The sequence below is a fragment of the Eublepharis macularius genome, chromosome 2, assembly GCF_028583425.1.
Source record: "Eublepharis macularius isolate TG4126 chromosome 2, MPM_Emac_v1.0, whole genome shotgun sequence".
NCBI classification, from domain to species: Eukaryota; Metazoa; Chordata; class Lepidosauria; order Squamata; family Eublepharidae; genus Eublepharis; species Eublepharis macularius.
Window position 1 is genome coordinate 143,149,526 of NC_072791.1, and position 20,504 is coordinate 143,170,029.

Consider the following 20,504-nt stretch of genomic DNA (forward strand, 5'->3'; position numbering starts at 1 on the left):
CACAACAAAAGAAAACACCAGAGCAAGTGCAGACCCTGTAAAGATGGAGAAAACATGGTAACAAAACGATATGCATTCATTTGGCATACGGTAATGTGTGGATGCTTGGGGAAAAGCCGCCACAGTTCCGAGGGTGAACCATACCTTCTAAGGACATGTGGAAATGACCTGTGTGTGGAGGATGAGTTTTCAGAGAAAAACACAGACCTAAAGCAGGAGAAAGGTAGGAATGATGGGCTGTGCGGAAATGGCCCAAGAGTTGTGTACATCTGGATTGGGGATATATTATCTGTATGTGGTTGTTTTCACTTGAAGCTGATAGCTAATTGTAACTGTAACAAGAGAGTCTGAACGACAGCTCAATGGTGAAGACCCACTGTGGTGACAAACTTTCCTGGTAGCATACTTGGGAGTACAGTTTCAGTGCCAACGTAGTCATCACAAAACATTCTTATAATGCATGTCTGACTAGGAAGGGATATTTGAAGGAGGTTCACACTCTGCTTCTACACTTGCAAAGCACTGGAACTGAAACCTGGGAAAATCAGAACCAAGACATTTATTTTATTTTTTAATAACAATATCAATAAAAATAAAAACCCAAAACTGGACATAACTTTCTGAAAACAGCTTTCTACCTCATAATTTCACAGAAATTAGCTTGGAAATATTGTTTTGCCCTCCCCTCCTGTTTCCTGCATCTCTTGCTTCTGATATTCCAACCACAGCAGACAGAAGATGAAATCAGAGGAAAATGAAACCTCATCTACTTTCCAAGAATAGGGATAGCATATGAAACAAGGGCTCAGTAGAAACTGTAATGAAATGGAAATGGGGGAGAGAATGCCCCCCCCTATTCATTCAGAGAGGCCTGACTTCAATGTGAGGCTGGTGAAGCAAAAGAGCTTGCTCATGTGACTGTGTGGGCTCATTTAAACTGTTGTAACCTGTGCAAAACAGCTACTCTTGCTTAGTTAGCATCGCAGACAGTAACTGCAAGGGCTACAGATCCCTGGCATACAAACATAGCACAACTCAAACTTTGCACAAGGTTACAGAAGAGCTTAAACAAAAATTCTGAACCTGTACAAAGCTGCATAGGAGAGCTACTTTACTTTGCCAGCCTCATGTTTTAGTCATCCCTAAAATGGGCTGAGAGGAGTGGGTTGGGTTCAAAGCATAAACATGAGCATAACTTCTCCCATTTTCTCAGCCAGGTCAGTGGTGAGGCACAAGCAGTAATAACTAGCCTCACTTACCCAGCAACACTGAATTCTGCAGTTGTTGAGGTTTGTTTTTAATTCCTGCTTTGCTGATGGCTAAGCTGAAACTCATCCACTGTCTCTAGGAAGGCAAAGTCTCCTGCTCTAGAAGGAGACCTCCTGGGCTGGATCCCTGTTCCCTGATGCTGCTTGATAGGGTGATGGTGGTGGTGGGGGGAATTGGGGGGAGGGGTGGAATCAGCATCACTTGTCACCACTTGCTCAAATGCAAAAGTGCCATCATCGTGTTTCTGAAGTTTTGGATGAATCCTAGGTCATTGCCCTAATACAATAATACCACCTCTGGTTTCACTCTGGAAATGATGTTCTGTGTCAGTGTGATGCCAAATCACTTCTACTTGCCCCCTGATTTGTACCACCAGAGTACCAGCTAGGGCCAGCAACACAAACTCTCTCTCTGCGTAGCAATCTCAAATACAGTGGATAACCGTTCTTATGCTACAGTTGAAAAAAATGAAAGAAGAAAGGGAATGAGTGGGTACAGCAGATGATCTTAGCTGCTGGCTAGCGCTCCATGAGGCTCCTAGTGAAGGTTGGTTTTATTGAAACTCTCATAAAAATCGCACTTTGCTACCAGTAATGCCTATTTAGCAAATATTGTTACTGGTTATCAATTAGCTTCTTGTCCAGAGATACATACATGAAGCTGTCTTATATTGAAACAGATCATCAGTCCATCTAGGTCAGTATTGTCTACTCAGACTTGCAGCAGATCTCCAGGGCCTCAGGCAAAGGTTTTTCACATTATCTACTGCCTAGTCCTTTTAACTGGAAATGCTGGGGATTGAACCTTCTGCAGGAAAAGCAGAGGCTCTTCCACTGAGCCACAGCCCAGCCCCAAATGCTCTGAAAGAGTAGCTTTTCATACACCTTTGGCTTCCAGGTTCATGAAATGAGGGCCACTTCAGACACGGCAATGTCAAGGAGGAAGTGCCTCCTGTTTCTTGTTGTTTTGCCTTCTCTCATTTGTCTGAAAAAGAACTTCTCCACATCCCCAGCCTAGAAGATATATAAGCCGTCCCAACAATAGAAGGTAGTGCTTTCCCTGGGCCAGGGAGATATGCAAGTTCTATTTTGGATGAGATGGAGATGTGGAATCATGAGGCACTTGAGTTTCCTGATTCCTATGCAAGGCTGTTGCATCTGAAGTGGCTCCAAGAACAGTTGGGGGCCTCTCTCTCCCTTATGAAATGTATTTTTGTAGGATTACACCATCTCTATCTATCCCTGTCTTGGAACTCAAGTTTTTTTCCAATTTTCCATCAGCCACAGAACCAAGTACATGTAAGAAGATCACAAAACTATGGTGCTCTCTCTACCTGAGGTGAGATGTCACTGTGAGGCTGGAACAGCAAGGGAAACAGAATTAGCATCAAGCATAAATCCCAAACTGGATTTGATGGCTTGAAGCCACCATTTGATAGGCATATTCTCCTCAGTTCCTTTCAAGACACTGAATGCCCTTGAGCCCCACTCGACACAGGAGGCACTGAAACCCAGGCACCTCTTACTTGAGGGCCAAAGCCCAGGAATTGCACTTTGGCTAAATTCAGACATAATGCAAAACAATGATTCAATTAAACTATGATTAGTGTGACACTCTGAACACAGACCACTCCACTAACTATTGTTAGTTATTTGGGTCTATCAAACCAAGATGCGAAACTACACTTTGAAGATGGTTTAGTCTTAACTGTAGTTTTTCATGATATATGCATATGGACATTGTGGTTTAATGCCGGCTAGTTCCTCACTGATGCTCCCCAACTACAGATACTTGTGGTCTGAGTGAGGGTGATGAAACCAGCATTTGTCAAAGCAAAGCACTATTTAGGTGATCATCTCTGAGCTGAACCCTAGCTTCACAAATTAACCATAGTTAAAATAAACCATGTTTTCATGTGATGTCTGAACCAAGCCTGTGAGGTAATTGAGTGAGAACCACTATGACCTTTCTTTGCATCTGTATAAACTCTGTGTAGCTGTCTTAGCTCCTCCCTGACTGGCAGTAACAATGGAGGGCCCGTTCTCCTGTTCGCCGGAATCCTGACCTTTAAGCACTACTGAGTTAATATTTGTAATTTCTGACTAAGAAATTAGATCCCTTAAGAAAAGTCACAAAATTCCCAAAGTAAACATGGTTTGTTTTAAATAGTTCTATAGCAATCCTCAAATCCAAGATCCCTTGCACAGGCCTCAGATGCATTATCTAGAAGCACACCGACAGCAGTTGGAAATTGTGCCAAGATGGAATAGCACAGCTGAGATGGCTTTTTCTTCCTTTCACCTCTTCAGGAAGGCTGGGAGTGGAGTTCAGCAGGGCTGGTATTTAGTCTTTGGGTGTCTTCTTGTTGCGTGAATTCCACATGCCACGTTTGGAATGGTAGTAATGGTAAAAGTTCCTGAGTCGCAAACGTTCCACCTCTAGCCCACTCTGCAGTACTCTGAAACAATAAGAATAAGGAAGAAATACAAGATGTGAAGGAAAGGGAGGGACACACATTGAGGACATTTAATTTGCCCTCCCCCTTAGGTGTTTGCCAACTAGTCAAGATGTTGGAGATCCATGGCCAGATCTCCCATCCTATTTTTTTTTAAAAAAATAGCAGCTGTGGTGTGTGTGTGTGTGTGAACAGCATCAGACCCCAGTACTGGGTGTTTTTCATCTTTGGCTCCTGCACTATTTTCCCAGTGTAAGTCCCTCTTCTGCCCAATGCTGCTATTTGATCCCACCAAGAAACAATACAGATACATCCAATATCTTGGCTGTTTTGGCTCTTAGAGAGGAGAAGTTTTACCTCAGGGTAGGGGAAGGTCAGCCCAAGATTGAGACAAGGGTTTGTGACAGAAGCAGTTTCGAAAAGGTACTTTCACACATAGTACTTGAATTAATTTTGCTTTGGTCACTATAAAATTCTGAACTTACATTGCACAATACACATCTGATTTCTCTTTCACTTGCATCAACAGGAGTCACATCTGACACAAACAAGTTAAAGAGCTCTTCAATAGATTTTACAACTTCCTGCCAGTTTATAGCAGACTGAGGGGGGACAGCCTTGCAAAAGGTGGAGTGGAGAGCTATACAGCCATTTGCCCCTCTTTATTAAAAAATAAAAGGGCAGCTAGATATGTGTGCTCTGGTACACAAAGAAAGACATTGAAGAATCCAAATATAAATTTTAAAATGATGGCGTATTGCTGCTCGGAAGGAGAGTGTTAACCTCTCGTGCCAACCACCTTCCCTCCTGATGCTTCCACTTCTTCCATTCAATGACTCTGCAGATATAGCAGTTGCCCTGATCTACGCTGTGTATGCTGAAGCCTGCACAGAAGGCTCTGAGCACTCGTGTGCAACGACATTGCTCACAGGTTCTAGGGCCAAAGGCTGCTCACAAAAGTATAAGGAGTCTTAAGGTATCTGCCTCCCAAAGTGTCCCTAGCTTTCTTTCCTGATTTGGAAACCATCCTTTACATTTCCCCAGTAGGAAAATATCTGGGAGCTTTAAGTTATCACAGCCAGTAGCCTCACCTGTCCAGCAACTCCCAGTCCTCTCCACCCCAGCGGTCCCGGAACTCTTCTGTGTTCATCCCTCCAATACGATCAAAGTCAGACTTATAGATCCCAAAGAGGCCAAAGCCATTCACTTCCCAATAGCCTGAGAAAAGATGAACCAAGGATGATGATTTCTGAATCTTGAACTGGAAGAAGGACCAAGTTTCAGAGTCCAGGCGGGCCTGGTCTCCTGCTCACTTTGCAATCCACAGAAGCGAGTCTGTCCTCTACTGGCAGCAAAAAGCATTGCCTCATGCAGACACTAAATGGTTTTGAGATAACTTTATGGACTAATTTTAAGTAGTGAAAGATTACACAGAATTTTCACTAACACAGAATTCTGCATGAACTCCCCTCCAGGTTACTGCCTGATCTCACAGAATCAATCATTTCTACATTACCGTGCATGCAGAATCTCTCTCTCTCTGCAAGCAAATTCAACATTGTTTGCCTCTGTGCAGGCATCTGCATCTGTGCACATAAGAATGTTCATTTATAATAATTTCAACTGTGGACCTATTAGATGCAGCATGGCCACCTCTATTAACAAGGTGTTGGATTGGGTAGAACTGGGATTTGTTTTATTATGTTTCATCCAATTCCTCACCAGAATATGAAAGGGCCAAAGGAAAGCAAAGCAGCTAGAATCCAAAGAGACTACACTGGTCTCCTCGCAGCGAGCTCTACAATGGTGGAAACAGGAACTTCCTGATACTTATATATAAAGCAAGAGATTCAAGAGACATCAGTAGTAGCAAAAGGAAAACCAATAACATAATTTGTTTTGGCTTTAAGCCCATGACTTGTAGTCTGTAGCTGTGAGTCCGCTGACCGGTAGACTTAGGACCACCCCAGGTTTGTGCTGGATATTATTTGTTTAAATTATTTTTATAATATATTTTCAGGGCTTTTTTTGTAAGCTACTTCGGATCTGCAAAGAGGAGAAAAGAAGTATACAAATGTCTAAATAAGTAAGTAACTTCTTATGCTGATTCAGAACAAGATGCAGAGAGACATCTCCTGTTGTTTGAATCCCAGAGGACTGAAAGTAATCTTGGTCAGGAAAATTTCCTATGTTCCTAGAATTTAGCATCTTGAGAATTTTTTTAAAAAACGTTTTGACAATCAAAAGTATGTATATGTTGAATGTAATCATATCTTCAATGAGTGGAGCTTTAGAATCCTGCATAACTCCTTGTATCTTTCCCCATGGCCAGGAGAATTAATTATGCAGAAAAAATACATACAAATTTGATTAACATCCCAAGTTTATACAAGTTTCAGAATTCAGCCTTCTCAATATATAATGTTAATCTCCCACCCACCCTAGGGGGGGTCTAAGATTATACACAGGTCTGAGCTAGGTCAACCCTCTACAGTGAGGCAGGAAAGATCTTCCATTATCTAATTCACAGAATGGATAATGTCCATGTAACAAGTCATTAGCAGACAACATATTGCACTGAGACAGGACAATGCTACCACCTTCAACAGGGATCTTCATTCATAGGAAGGTTCCTTTAACCTGGCTGCTTGCTAACAAGGAGATCAGGAACATATTCAACTAACCCTGCTCCTTGTTGAAAAAAAATACTGAGTGGCTTATGGATGGGGAGGGAAGGAGCACAAGGAAAATTCTTTTTTCTTGTCAGTCAGTAGTAATCCGCATATTTCCCAGGCTGCCTAAGCAAAGACAATGTTCTGGAAGTAGCAGAAGGCATTGATTCTGCTGCCCTCTCTAACTCAACCCACCTCTGTGCAATTATCAGATTTCTCAGATTTCCAACACAGTAGTCAGACATATGAAAAAGATTGTAGATGATGAATAACTGACAGAAAGAGAATGCCGAATGCATAAAGCTAATATACCCTGAAAAAATCAGAGATTGCATTGATGCAATAACAATTAACTTTGCATTAATAACATTAATTTCTGCCACTTGCTTCTCTAACTGCTGCTTTCTGTGAAAACATTCACACACAAACTACGTAACTCTCTCTGAGATCCAGTTTGGTATAGTGGTTAAGGGTGGTAAGGCTCTAATCTGGAGAACCAGATTTGATTCCCCACTCCTCTGCTTGAAGTCAGCTGGATGACCTTGGGTCAGTCACAGCTCTCTCAGAGCTCTCTCAGATCCACCTACCTCACAGGGGAGTCTGTTGTGGGGAGAGGAGGGGAAGGTGATTGTAAGCTGCTCTGAGACTCCTTCAGGTAGTGAAGGGCGGGGTATAAAACCAACTCCTCTTCTTCTCTTTCTCCTCCCCCTCCCTTTTCCACTCGGCATCCTCCCTTGGCAGTATTATCCATTAGGACGTTTCATGTCAAAATCATTTAGATAAGAGCAGCAAAAACAAGAAAGTTGAAGCCAAGTCTCCGGGGCTCTATTTTGTACATATTGTACTGCCACAGGCAAATTGTTTGGCCTCTCTGTTGACCTGTGGGGATGCCAATACTTTCTTGACAGGCCATGTGAAACTTGAGCTAAAGTTTACACAGCTTCATGTGTAAACTTGAAGGCCTAGAGAGATCCTTTGTATTATTTATGGTCTCCCATTACAGCAGTGAGAAAAAGAAAATGTAAAATGTCCCTGTTACGACCCTTTACTTTCTCTTTGGGTAGATTTTTCTTTTAACCTTTCCCTTAACACCCTCTGGGTAGTTTGCTGCCACCAGGAATATTATATTCCAAGATATGTTATTTAAGTTTTCCCTTTGGTAACGTTCCTAAGCATCAGGCTCCTTCGTGGTTCTATGTGGCCCTGAGGATAGGAATGGGATATAGTAATGACAGCTACTCTGGGATATAACAAAATAAACTTTTATTTAGTCAAGAAGTGTATCGGTTTCATAAAAGTAGTTCTCGGTTCTTAAAGTTACTTCATTTACTCTCATTCAAACAGATCTCTTCTAAGTCTTCACACACCGTTAGCCTCTTTCTCTAACTCAATATTTCTCTCACGGAAATCCTTAAAACTCCTCAGGCAGCACACAGCCAGCCTCTCTTTCTCTGACTCTCATTCACAGAAATATGAAACCTGCTCAGGCAGCACACAGCTGGCCTCTCTTTCCCTGACTGAGTGTCCTTTCACAAACATGCTCAGTTCAGGTTCCGCACAGGTTATATTTCTGTCATAAATACTTCAGTATACTCAGGCAGCACACAGCTAGCCTGCTTTCTTCTGACTGAATATTTTTGCTCTCTACTTTCAGTCTAAACTGCATCCACTCCTCCCACACTCTCAGTCATCAACCAATCATATCACTCACTCATCCCTCTCTCACCCCACTCTTCACCTATCTCACACCAAGCATTTAAAGACACAGGCACACATTTACTTGAAATCATTACAGTCCCATTCTCTTTAAAGAGAACTGTAGATAAAGATTCTGTATTTCTAAGAGTGAGAGCCACAGGTTTTCTTTAAGAGAACTAGATTGGAATAAGAGCACAACTGCAATGCCAACAGGCTAGCTCCCTCTGCTTCTGCAGCCTTACCGTTGGGTTCTCGCGGAGAGCTCCCACAGCCCAGCCTCATGACGATGGGTGCGTAGGCCAGTTTCCCCTCCACACAATGCTTTCGGATGCTGTCTAAAATGTTGAGGGGGAAGTGGATGTGCAGATCACACAGGAAAACAATACTGCTACCATCCTGAGGATCAAAGAGAGCAGCACAGACAGGCCATGACTGTGTGACAAAGCAGGTGCCAAGCAGCTCTGGGAACAGCCACCCTCCCTCACCTCAGTTCTCACCTCTATAGAGTCTACTCCAGCCTGCAGTCCAGCAGAGCGCTCAAAGTTCCCTGTGCGCTTCAAGTATTGATACCTGTGAACAAGAGCAAGCAGGGAAAGGGTGCAAAGATGATAGTGGCCAGGAATGATCAGAAGATGGGAGGATCTGGCTCCAAATAAAACCCTGTATGAGTTACTTGACTGTAACCACCAGGAGCTTCCAAACACCCAGAAGGTGAAATCATATGAAAGTAAAGCACCTGAAGGGCCACATTAAATGACAATCATTCAGGCTAGAGATAAGCAAGAATTAGGGCTACCTATCCATTATGAAATTTTATTTGATTAATCACCTGCTTTTCCACTGAACATCATTCAGTTAAACATAAATCCATCTGCACATTGCCAATAGCTGCTGCTGTAGCATAGTGGTTAAGTGGTTGGGCTACAAATCAACACTCTTCTGATTCAAATCCCATTACTGCCATGAGCTCAGTAGGTGACACCAGGCAAGCCACTCCTCTCAGCCCCAGTTCCCCAGCTGTATTGTAAGGATAATAACACTGACTTTCTTCACCACTCTGAGTGGGCACTAATCTGTCTAGAAAAGTGGTATATAAGTATACTGTTGTTATTATTATGTAATGTTATCACAGGCCACCTGTCATGGGCTGGGCCCACCCAAGCTGGTAGCCCAGGTACTAACACGAAACCAAGGAGTGTTCAAGAGTCACAAGCCGAGTCCAGTCTGTAGTCAGAGCCAAAGGTAAACGCCAGGGGTGTGTCCAAGATCCAAAAAGCCAAGCCAAGTCCAGTCCGTAGGTCAGAGCACGAGGGTATCAAGGCAAGGTGCAGGCAAGAGTGAGATGCAAGGTACTAGGAAGTGGTTGCAGGTAATTGACACGTTGCTTCCACGCCCAGCAGTTCCTCCAAACTGGCTCTTATAGCTAGGCGTGGTTTTCAGGCAGCTGCTGGGGCTTCATCCTGACGTTACTCATCGTCACTCTCCAGCAGCTGGCGTTGGCTCGAGAGGCGAGCACTGCGCCGTCTCTCCTGCAGTTCCAGTCTCTGGCGCTGCCTGTGGCGTTCCTTGGGCGTGGGTGAACCTGGGGGGGGGGGGTGGAGGCTCTTGGCTGCGCTGCACCTGTAGAAGTTCCTGGCTGAGCTTCCCCTGTGGTGTAGGAGCTAGAGGGTGCTGGTGTCTCAGCTGCTGGCTGCAAGCTCTGATCAGCCAGCAGCTGTTGCTCCTGACTGCTGGCTTCTGCTGAATCAGGGCTAGGGCTGGCTACACAGGGCTCCTCTTCTCCTGAGGAGTCCTGGCTGGCTACACGAGGCTCCTCTCCTTCAGAGGAGACCTCACTCTCAGACTGGGCCATGACACCACCAGTAATGTCATCATGGTCCACTAGATGTTTGGGCTGGGTTTGTTTTTTTTTTGTCTGTCAACTCGGATTTTATCCAAGAATCTAGGAGTCAGTGAGGTATCACTCAGTATGTGGAATGTTCCAAGTACTGTAGCTTTCTGCAATTGTCCAATTGTTGTTGTTGACTGCACAGATACGTAGCTTGAGATGCTGAATAAGTTGAGACAACTTATAAATTAACATGCATATACTACCACTCGTTTTTAGAAAGAAATGCCATCATTAATATTTTCTTGATCACTACCTATTACAACATACAGGAACTAAACAAACACAAAATAAATAGGCACTTGCAGTGCTGGCTGGCTGATCAGCTAAGGCTGCAATGTAATGCAGACTTTTAATATTTAATATTCTACACCCGCCAATTTTAATGGTTTTTTATACGATGTTTTAATGTTTTTATAATGTTTTTACTGTTTTTAATTTGTTGTCAAACCGCCCTGAGCCCGTCTGACGGGGAGGGCGGTCTAAAAATGTAAATAAATAAATAAATAAATGGGGCAAGCCTCCTGGAACAAAGTGGAATTTAATTCCAAGTAAGCATACAAAGGACCCATCTGCAAAGCTTGAAGTGGATAAATCCTCCAATTAAACTTGCAGCCCTAAGAATAATATTCATAGATGATTAAGTTGTCAGGTGGGTATTCAGTGCAAGCATGTAAAAAAAGCCAGTTTGGTGTAGTAATTAAGAGCGTGGGACTCTAATCTGGAGAGCCAAGTTTGATTCCCCACTCCTCCACTTGAAGCCAGCTGGGTGACCTTGGGCTAGTCACGGCTCTCTGGAGCTCTCTCAGCCCCACCCACCTCACAGGGTGTTTGTTGTGGGGATGATGATAACATACTTTGTAAACTGCTCTGTGTGGGCATTAAGTTGTCCTGAAGGGCGGTATATAAATCGAATGTTATTATTATTATTTATTATTAAAAGGGCACCATCATTATGCAGAATAAATGACAAAGTGATTGGAGCTAGTTACACATCCTCTTTGTGCTTAATGAGCTGTTTCAGCAGGAAATATTTTGTCCTTGGCTCGTCCTTTCATATACACACGCTGAGACATTTCTACTGTTACCTTTTGCAGTTCAAGTCTCATTCTCATACACAGGTGAAAAACTAGACCAGTCACATATGACCTTGGAGAGGAAACTAAGTATCAGCTGTTATTTAAATGGTGTCACTTTTTCCCCTAGTGGCCAGCTGCACCTTTTGTATGATGCAAATACTTGCTTGGCAAGTATTAGCAGCCAGACTCAGAAAGCAGACAGCTGCTGGCTTGTACTGATAGAGGAAGAGCAGCCGATGAGAAATGGGGTTGCAACACTGCTTGGGTTACCTGGGCAGGTGAGCCTCTTGAAGTGCCTTCTCCACATCCATGTCATCACTATCGAAGTCCACCAAGATAATGTTGAAGTTGGCATCCTTGGTGTTCAAGTATAGGTTGGCCATGTCAGAGATAAACTGCTGTACCCAGCGTGCCTGGTTCTTCACTGCAAGGTATGAGTACAGACCATTGGCATGTCATACAGCACAGTAATAATGGGGGAGCAGCTCTGTAAGAAAGATTCCAATTCACAATATCTATACCAGCCATGTATCCTCAGACGCAAGAGAATAATGCTCTCAAGCAGCTGTTCCCAGCCTAACCAGGAATTCGGAGGCATTTAACCTGTGACAATTCAATATTCTATTAACAGAGAAAAATATACAGCAAGAGATTACAGAGTTGGGTTGTTCCCTTATCACCCACTACTTAGTGCATATTTTGCACGTTCACATTCTCACCACAGAATATATTTCTCTATATGCAAATATATGACACTTTCATCATTTAAGTCACTGAATGTGTTTGGGGTTTTTTGCAGCATGCTTGAAGAATGTGGTTGTGTTAGGTGATCACTTAGTCACCAAGTCTTTTACTGAGCAGGAGGGACACCATGCCCTTCTCATGACCTTGTAGATACATCTCTCTGCAACAGCCACGGCAAGAGCCTGATTCCTCATGACTGCATCCCCTGCAAAATGAAGAAATCTTACAAGGAGCAGCAGCTGTCCCAGAGATTCCCAGAGCTGTCCCGGAGCCTCACCTCATCCCATCGGGGCTAATGCAGCCAGAATTGTGTAGGATGCAACGATGGCACAGTAATAACCCCTAGCACTCAGGTAACATTTTAAGCAGACTAAGGTCTCAATCAAAGCCTTTCTGGGACTTGGAAAGATGCTTTTTATAGAGACATGGAGAAAGTTTGAAAGAATGGTCACTGCCCTTACGCATCCCAAATTTGCAGGGTTTTGTGTTATTTTTAAAATTTGTATGATATGTTTGACCAGATGCAGTAGGGGAAACAAAAGATTCATCTTCACTATGGGGAAGCAAATCCTCTCTCAAACCACTTTCTATTATCCTTAAAAAAAACCCCTATATTATGTCTGTAGTTTTGCTTAGACCTGCCCCATTTTGGCTTGGATGGGATAAGACAATTTCTGCCCATGGGACATCAAAGCCTCCATCAGTCCTGGAATGTGGAGAACGCTATCTCACCTGGCACCACAAAATGTACCATAACATCATGCCTCCAGTTAAGCCGCAGAGGCCGGCACAGGATGGGCTTTCCATACAGCAGACTCCAGGCACTCGGTGGTGGCTGAGACTCAGTGGACACAGTTGCAGGCCCCTCAGGGTTGACTTCAGTGCTGTCTTCTGACTTGCCCTGGTGCAGCAGAACATAGATGTACTCTGAGAGCCGTACAGTCCTTTGCCCCCTCTCCATGAGCTCCAGCTCCACTAGATAGCGGTTGCCCCGGGCTGTGTCTCGCCGCTTCTCCACATTGATGATCCGCAAGAGAGTGTAGATGCTGTGGGTGGGAGAATGTGATGCTTATGCTTACATGGTTTTGGGCCTGACCAAATCCCCTCTTCCCCACTTAAGACTCCCCTCCAGTTGTTTCAAAACTGGATGAGGAGGGTCTTAAGAGAGATCCTAATATACACAGCTGTTAACACTAGTGACAATAAACTCTTGGGAAGGCCCTGACCCAAATAAGCCTAATCCTCAACAGAGGCAAATATGCTGTGGAAGTGGGACCTATGCAATCACCAAACTTCAACTCCCACAACCATTCCCATGAGTGGAGAAGCCTTCTTCAAACCAAACTTTTTTGCATCTCACTACTTACCTGACAAAAGAGGAACAAGGGTCTTATATTCAAGCAAGCCAGAGGGATGTGATCAGGGGATACTTGCATTAAGGCTAGATAAAATTGGAACCTGGCCACTGCACTGTAACAGGAAGACTTGTAAGTCTGATGTGTCTGAGCCTTTCTGTACATGTTGCTTTTGTGTTCTGAAATTAGTGATAGGCTATAGTTGCACAGGGCAGAATAATTTCACTGACATCTACTGAATTAACATTTGCCACTCCTTATTTATCTATTTATATCATTTATAGAAAGGCTCTCAGCTATTCAAAAGTGAAGACATGATTTTACAAACAGGAAAAATTTTATGTAGGAACTCGTGAGTGGAAGAGTCGGTGCATGTGCATGTCTCACTCCAGCTCCTACTCAGTAGGGCAGTCAACACCCCCTCCCTTCCTACCCGCCATTCTTCTCATTGAGTTTCTCCATATACTGGGCCACCACGTCTACCACCTCGCTTTCGCTCAGCTGCAGGTTTCCTGAGACGTTGCACCGCAGGTCATTCCAATCTGAGCGCAACAGTTCAAAGTCCACAGGGCTGACACTGAACGTCCTTTGCCAATTGATAGAGTCCTCTAGCCAGCTCTGCTGCAGCTCAGAGTTCTCATAGCTATAATCAGACAGTTCCTCCTCTACCTCCTCCTCTTGGGCCTTCTCTGGGCCCTCAGCCTCATCCTGCTGAGATTCTGTCATCTCTGACATCCTGAGGAATGACGTCACTCTCAGCCCTTCAGAGAGCACTGCCTCTGAGGAATTGTAATCCAAGGTCGCCCTTGCTGGGGTGGAAACCTCAAAGTTTTCTTTGCTAAACAGTCGTTCTGCAGGCAAGGTCAACACACCAGGCTGCATGTTGTGCTTAATCTTGGCCTTGGAGGTCTCTTGATCATACAGCTGCTCCCATTTCCTATTGCCTCGTTGGCTTTTCTTTTTGGAAGGGTCTGTTTCCCTGGAAATGTTGCCAGTGAGCCAAGGTGTCCTATGACCAGGGATATTGTGGAATCTGTTGGAGGGAGCAGACCGACGTTGAGAGGTCTTGGAGTTCAACTGCATCTTCCTTGGAGGCTTGGGATAGAGGAAAACTCCAGGGAAAGTATCCTTTTGAGATGGGGCCTTCTTCTTGCTTGGCTTCAGCCGGGTCACGTACACTTTCTCAGGGGGTTTCTTGCTCTCCTTCATGGGCTGTTTTTCCTCCTTAGGGCTCTGCTGTTTAGTCTTACCAGCAAAGAAGGACATCGAGAGGTGAGGATGGAGGCTGAGGGAGCTGCCCCGCTTTGATGGTGGCAGCAGTCCCAGCTCGCCCTCCTTCTGTCCCTTCTGCTCATCCTCCTCATTTTCTGCCCAGCTGAGAGACCGACTATGGATAACATCTTGTTCTCCTAAAGCTACTACATTCTCATAGGCTTGGAAGCCTTTGGATGAAATCACAGGACTCAGGCTCGGTCCACTGTTTGTGCCTGTAGTGACTGGCTGTGCAGCCAGGACTCCCTCTTCATTAAACCTCTTTTGCTTCTGATGGAAAGCATCGTAGTCCCTGTCATCCCCATATTCTTTTGTGGTCAGGGTTCTCTCCTTTCTCTCGGTCCCAGGCAATATATGAGGATCCAGCATACTGGGACTCCTGTCCTTGGTATCAGGAAGTGGATCAGTGGGCTCAGGACTGTCAGCTCCTTCCTCCTCCTCTTCAAGAAAATCTGAGAAAATAACCATCATCAAAGCAAATGAAGTCTCAACAGTTGTGTATGAACAGTTGCTAGGGAACTTTGTGAAAAGGAAGGTTTTAAAGAATGATGGGCAAACAAGAGGGGCAAGTGTGTAGAGCAGTAGCTAAGTGTGTAGAACAGGGAGCTAAGAAGAGAAAGAGCTGGAGTAGTACTGGAGCAGGGATACTGGAGCAGGGAAAGGGATACAGGGTGAGTATGGTACACTGATAAGCAGGGCCTCAGCCTTCTACCAGATCAAGGGTAGCAGCTGTCACTGGCATTTCTGTTATTATAAGCCTAATGAACGAATTCAGGAGGATTTTGTGTTGATTGTGGAGAGCATGTTGCACTGTGATGGGGAAGGCCCAGGTTCAACTCAGCCATAAAGCTCATGGGGTAACCTAAGGCTAGTCAAACAAGCAAATTTGCCCCACAGGGTAGTTGTAAAGATAAAAATGTAAGACGGGGGGAGAATGTATACTACCTTGATCATCCTAAAAGAATGAGATAAAAATGTAATAGAACATAGATTGTCAAGAAACCAGAGCTTTTTTATATTTAAGTCTCCAGATCTCATGGTTCTGGTAATACATATGAAAATGTGTAGACAGTGACTATAAAAGGGATGGAGTATTTAGGGGTGAAGCTTTTTAAAGCTCTGCTTGGCATGGATATTTTCCCTTTCCTCCACCCTTTAGTTATAATCTTTCTGCCTGCAAATCTTACTGACCTTCATGTACACATATTTCTTCTCTTTCTTTATTCTGCCCTTGCCAACAAATCTATGCAAGGTCAAAATTATATATGCAAACCAAATGACTTTATGCAAAGTGAGAACAATTGTATATAATCTTCTGATTTTCATAATTAATTTCAAATGTTGCTGTCCTTGGGATAGGACTAAAAGTCTGGTGGCACAGCCCTTTCCCAGTATTTTATGAATTTCAACCTGAGAGAGAGAATGTTCCTCATACTAAGTAGGAAAGCCACATAAATTCATGCAGAAGAGTCAAGGCTGCATGTCAAAGGCATGGTGAAGGTCTGAGGTCTAATATCATTGCTGCTACAGACATGATTTAGAGCAGGGAAAGTATTGATTGTCAGACCGCCTCTCACCATATGTTTTCTGGAGGGTGCTTTGCTCAGCAAACAGACATCTACTGGTGATCCCTGGTCCCTTGTCTTGACTAGGACCAGAAACAAGAGTGAACCGCTAGCAAACCCATTGCAGTTGCTATTCTTTCATTTGAAAATTTTTGATGTATGAATTGCTATAAGCCTTGTGCTACTAATTGAAACTGACTTATATCTTGTATCTTGATTTGTTACTCATTAAGTTGGGTGTATACTCTGTAGTTTAAGGAGGTGTGATTTGTTGAAGCTAGCCCTTGCCCTTTAGAATTTAGAATCGACTAAGCACTTTTGCACTTTGTATATTGTTTTTGTATGATGCTGCTAGCTGCTTCATATACTGCACCTTCTTTGTATAGACTGTTGCCAGCTACATAACCATTTAGAGTTTGTTTTGAATTGACTTTGATTTTTGTATAAAGACTTTTTGATATTTTGTTACATTGTATCTTTAATTAGTATAGTAAGTAAGTCACGGTTCACTCTTGTTTCGGATACGCTTTTCCCGTGACTCTCTCTGTATTGGGTTGACTAGGACCAGAGCTTTCTCAGTCCTGGCACCAACCTGGTGGAACTCTCTGTGTGAAGAGCCCCGGGCCCAGCAGGATTTGTTATCATGTTGCTGGGCCTGTAAGACAGAGATGTTCTGCCAGGCATATGGTGGCTGAGGTGGGCGAGCCACCCAACCGGCCTGCTGCCATAAGAGAGGGTGTGAGCCCCTCTGGTTCTGCTGCCTTTATCAATTGGCCACCCTGCCCCACAGATTTGTTTATACCGGAGGGTTGTGCAATATGTGCACTGATTTTTATATTGATGTTTTTATACTTTTATGTTACCCTATTGACTTCATATTTTCTGTTTATAATCCTCTCTGAGCCCGCTTGCAGGGTGAGCAGAATATAAATTTAATTAATGAATAGATTAAATAAATAATAAAATAAATAATGTTAAAATAATCAAAAGGTTTTTATCAGCACAAATGGGCTTTGGATAATTTTCCTTCAGACTGTAGAAGCTGCATGCCTGGGTGGAGTCTGGAAAGTTGGGGCAGAGGTGCATTTTGTAGGTAGAGATCACACAATGTTGCAGAAGATACACCCCCCCCCCCAAAATCCCCCACAGAAAATGGCAAGAAACCAAATATTCGGCATTCAGGTGGTTTTGTCTATGTTTTTCTTTAGAGATGCAGCCAGTATTATATGCATAATCTCCAGTTTATTTTACTTGGTATAATGAGAAATAGTTCTCTGTACTCCCTTCTTTAACTGGCCACCAGTGAAGATGTCAGAACTGTTAAAAGAAAGCATCCATCTAACTTTATTCAGAAACCACAGCCTAGCACTGTGAATAAATGAGTGATGCTCATTGGCCAGGAGTGGGGGGATATCAATTTAAATTGCTAGTGCCAAAGGGAGGACAGCTAGGAATAAAGGCAGGAGGTCACTCTGTGTGCTATTAATGCAGAGGCAGCCCCTGCTCTTGCAAAGTGTTCAAGTAGGGCCATTTCTTCTCTCCCTGCAGATCTATTCCCTTCCTCACCAAGCAATCTGCTGCATAGCCCTGACCAGAAATAAACTTGCCGGGGATGGGAATACAATCCCAGCGAGCAGATGGCTCAACAGACTTGCCTATTACAACACCAGCAGTGAATGCAGAGCTCAAAAATTGCTCATAAAATGGACCTAAAGATCAGAGCAGTTCCCATCTTGATTTCTCAAGAACAACTTACTTTCTGGGTTCAGGAAGAGAAAGGCTCTCTGGTGAAGATCCTCTTCCTCTTCATCCATCTTCATGTACTTGTAAAAGCCAAATCTGGGTGAGGGTGGCGGGGGGAGAGAGTGACAAAATCTTAGATGCAAGATGAACACATACACTTCTGTGCTGCTCAGCGATGGCCTGTTGGCTTTAACTTAGGGGCTTCCAAATTTGCCCAGAAGTAGCTTTGGTGGTCTTTTGTAATTAAAACAACAAAGAGCCCCATCACACCCAAAAAACGAACAGGTTGACTGTGTGCCAGACTTCATAGGCCAGAGCCTCTTTCATCAGATTCAGGAAATGGTCTCCTAATAACTACAGACACAGGCACATGGATACAGCTATTGATGGGTAGAGAGTGCTGCTAAAATTGAGAGGCAGACCCCTGAGGAAGGCTCTAAACAATATCTTGCTCTTTTACTGGGTGGACCAGAAGTGCAAGAGTGACAAAATGAACATGGCATGGGGCAATATGGATGCCAAGAAAAAGAAAGAGGGTCAAAGAAGATAGACAGAATTCTCCTTGGCTGATGCTAATACACGACTTACAAAAAGCAGCCCCTCCCCGCTACTTGGTAGTGTAGTGTAAAATTTGGCTGGTGCTTTTCTCAATGTCTGCTTCAGAAATAATCCATTCAGTGACCAGTCCTGGTGTTATATGCAGCAGAGGATTAAGGATCAAACAACATCTACAGTGCAGGGAGCAAATTCCTATCCCATTCAGCGCTATTTTGTACATTTGGCAGAGTCAGACCTGGGTTTGCCACCAGCAAGGAGATGTGTCCAATTACAGATCCCTGATAAGCATACTATGTATTTGCAAATGTGCATTTGCTACATTTATATTTTACATTTTATGTGGACATTAATTTATTTTACATGTTGTTATACCACCTCTATATAAACATTATTGAGGCGGTTTACAGAATTTTTAAAAATATAAAATAAGATACTACGTGAAAATATAAAACTAGTACTATAAAATGAGAGAAAGCAGGAATAAAGCATAAGCAGATATAATATATACAGCTAAAAACCATAAAACAGCAGCATGCGATTGTCAAATAGCAGCATACAGTTATCAAAACAAGAAAGAACAGCCTCTCCATTCCCAGACACAGGACATCTGATGGCTTTTCCAGAGTACTGTAGCCACCTTGGCAGCCAGCCTGTCTTGCTTCTTTACCGCTCTCCTGCTCGACACTTACTTTTCCAGATAAAGAGGAGACTCTCTGTAGAAGCATTTGTTCTCTGTCTCCATGTGCGTTAGCCGGGTGAAATCATTAGGGTAGACAAATGAGAGGTAGACCTGTGGGAGGGGCAACCTGATCAGAAGAGTCACAGCAAGGTATATATATTTCCAGCTTCCACTGAAAGGATGGTGGAGGAAGAGAAACGGGATGATTTATACAATGTAACAAAATGCTCTGGGGCACACTGCAGGGCACAGATGTTTACCTGGGGCAACAGAAATGAAGTCTACTGAGTGGAGTCAAAGGCAGAAGAAACTACATCTATCTCTGCACTGTGATGTAAATTCTAAACTTGCCTTTCTTACTCAGAATCAGATTTCCAATAGGGTCTGCCTGTTGAGGAAGAGGAACCAAATTAGGTTTTCAGTGCTCTAATGGAGCCCAGTACACTTTCCCTTCCATTCCAGACCCTATGTTCCTGGTTCACTGATACCAGTCCAGATCCTGCTAAAACGTTCTGAACTCTGCTAACACAAATATCTGCTGCCCACAGAAATCCAGTGATGCCTTTTGGGTTATGTTAAGAATGAATAAATACAGGTGTAGAGAGGTGTAAGGGCAAGTGATGGCAAGAAGAATGGAGAAATGTTCTGGAATAACTCCCTATGGACAGTGAATATGGGCTTAGAGTCTACGGGAAACTTACAAATTGCAGGCCCTGGTAGCGGGCAATTGGGAAGTCCTTCACCACATAGGTGGGGCTGTAAGCACAGGGCACCAGCACGTTCTCCACATGGGATGGCTCAATCTGGGGAGCTAATAAAAAGGCAGTTAACCAAAAAGAAGGTACAGCTTCAAGCCAGGTGACTTCCTCAGGTCATACAGGTTTTTGAACCCCAACCAAGCTTAATCTGAATGATCACCCTCCCTAGACTTTTACTATAATGTTCTGCAGTTTGGATCAGTACCAGATAGCCAGGGCCCTGTGTATATCCAGGGGCATTATTCCGCAGGAGCACAGGGGTAGGGGGTGGGGAATCTCTACAGAATTCCGTTTTGTGAGAATTCCAAAGAATTCAGCAGCCAGAGGGATGGCTGAATAATACTTGGTTTTCACAAACAGCAGGTGATACAGTAAAACTTAACATGATGGAACATCAGCTCCCCAAAACAGATTCTTACATACAGAAAACTAGCATGTTAGGGAGAGTGACAGGCTGGTACTCTTCCAACTGATGTGCTTGTTTTCCATGTACAGGCAACTTTTTCCCCTGTAGGGGAGCATTCCATGTTGTATGCCCCTGCTGGCAACCTGAAGTGGTACAGAAACATGTTTCACCTAATCCTGTTTGTGAGAACTAGGCTTGCTGTTTTCCTAGACTAACAGCACAATCCTGTGTGTGTGTGAAAGTGCTCAGGAAGCTGACAAGTTGCTATGCCAGCATATCTCTGAGATACACTAGCATGGTGCCCTCCTGCTGCTGTGCTGTAGGCAGACACTGGCAAGGCAACACTTTGGAGCCCTGCCAGAG

General features: G+C 43.8%; 1 protein-coding gene across 1 annotated transcript in view; it reads right to left on the reverse strand.

Moving 5' to 3' along the window:
* Positions 1-3,612: 3,612 nt before the first annotated feature.
* Positions 3,613-20,504, reverse strand: part of B4GALNT4 (beta-1,4-N-acetyl-galactosaminyltransferase 4) — a 271,144-nt gene continuing 254,252 nt past the window's right edge. Inside the window, exons 11-20 of the mRNA XM_054970157.1 lie at positions 19,679-19,788; positions 18,988-19,088; positions 17,754-17,836; positions 13,594-14,884; positions 12,538-12,851; positions 11,332-11,485; positions 8,592-8,664; positions 8,337-8,490; positions 4,816-4,942; positions 3,613-3,727 (exon numbers count right to left, since the gene is read on the reverse strand). Of these exons, the coding sequence (XP_054826132.1) occupies positions 3,613-3,727; positions 4,816-4,942; positions 8,337-8,490; positions 8,592-8,664; positions 11,332-11,485; positions 12,538-12,851; positions 13,594-14,884; positions 17,754-17,836; positions 18,988-19,088; positions 19,679-19,788 (2,522 nt within the window). The remainder of the gene's footprint in view (positions 3,728-4,815; positions 4,943-8,336; positions 8,491-8,591; positions 8,665-11,331; positions 11,486-12,537; positions 12,852-13,593; positions 14,885-17,753; positions 17,837-18,987; positions 19,089-19,678; positions 19,789-20,504) is intronic.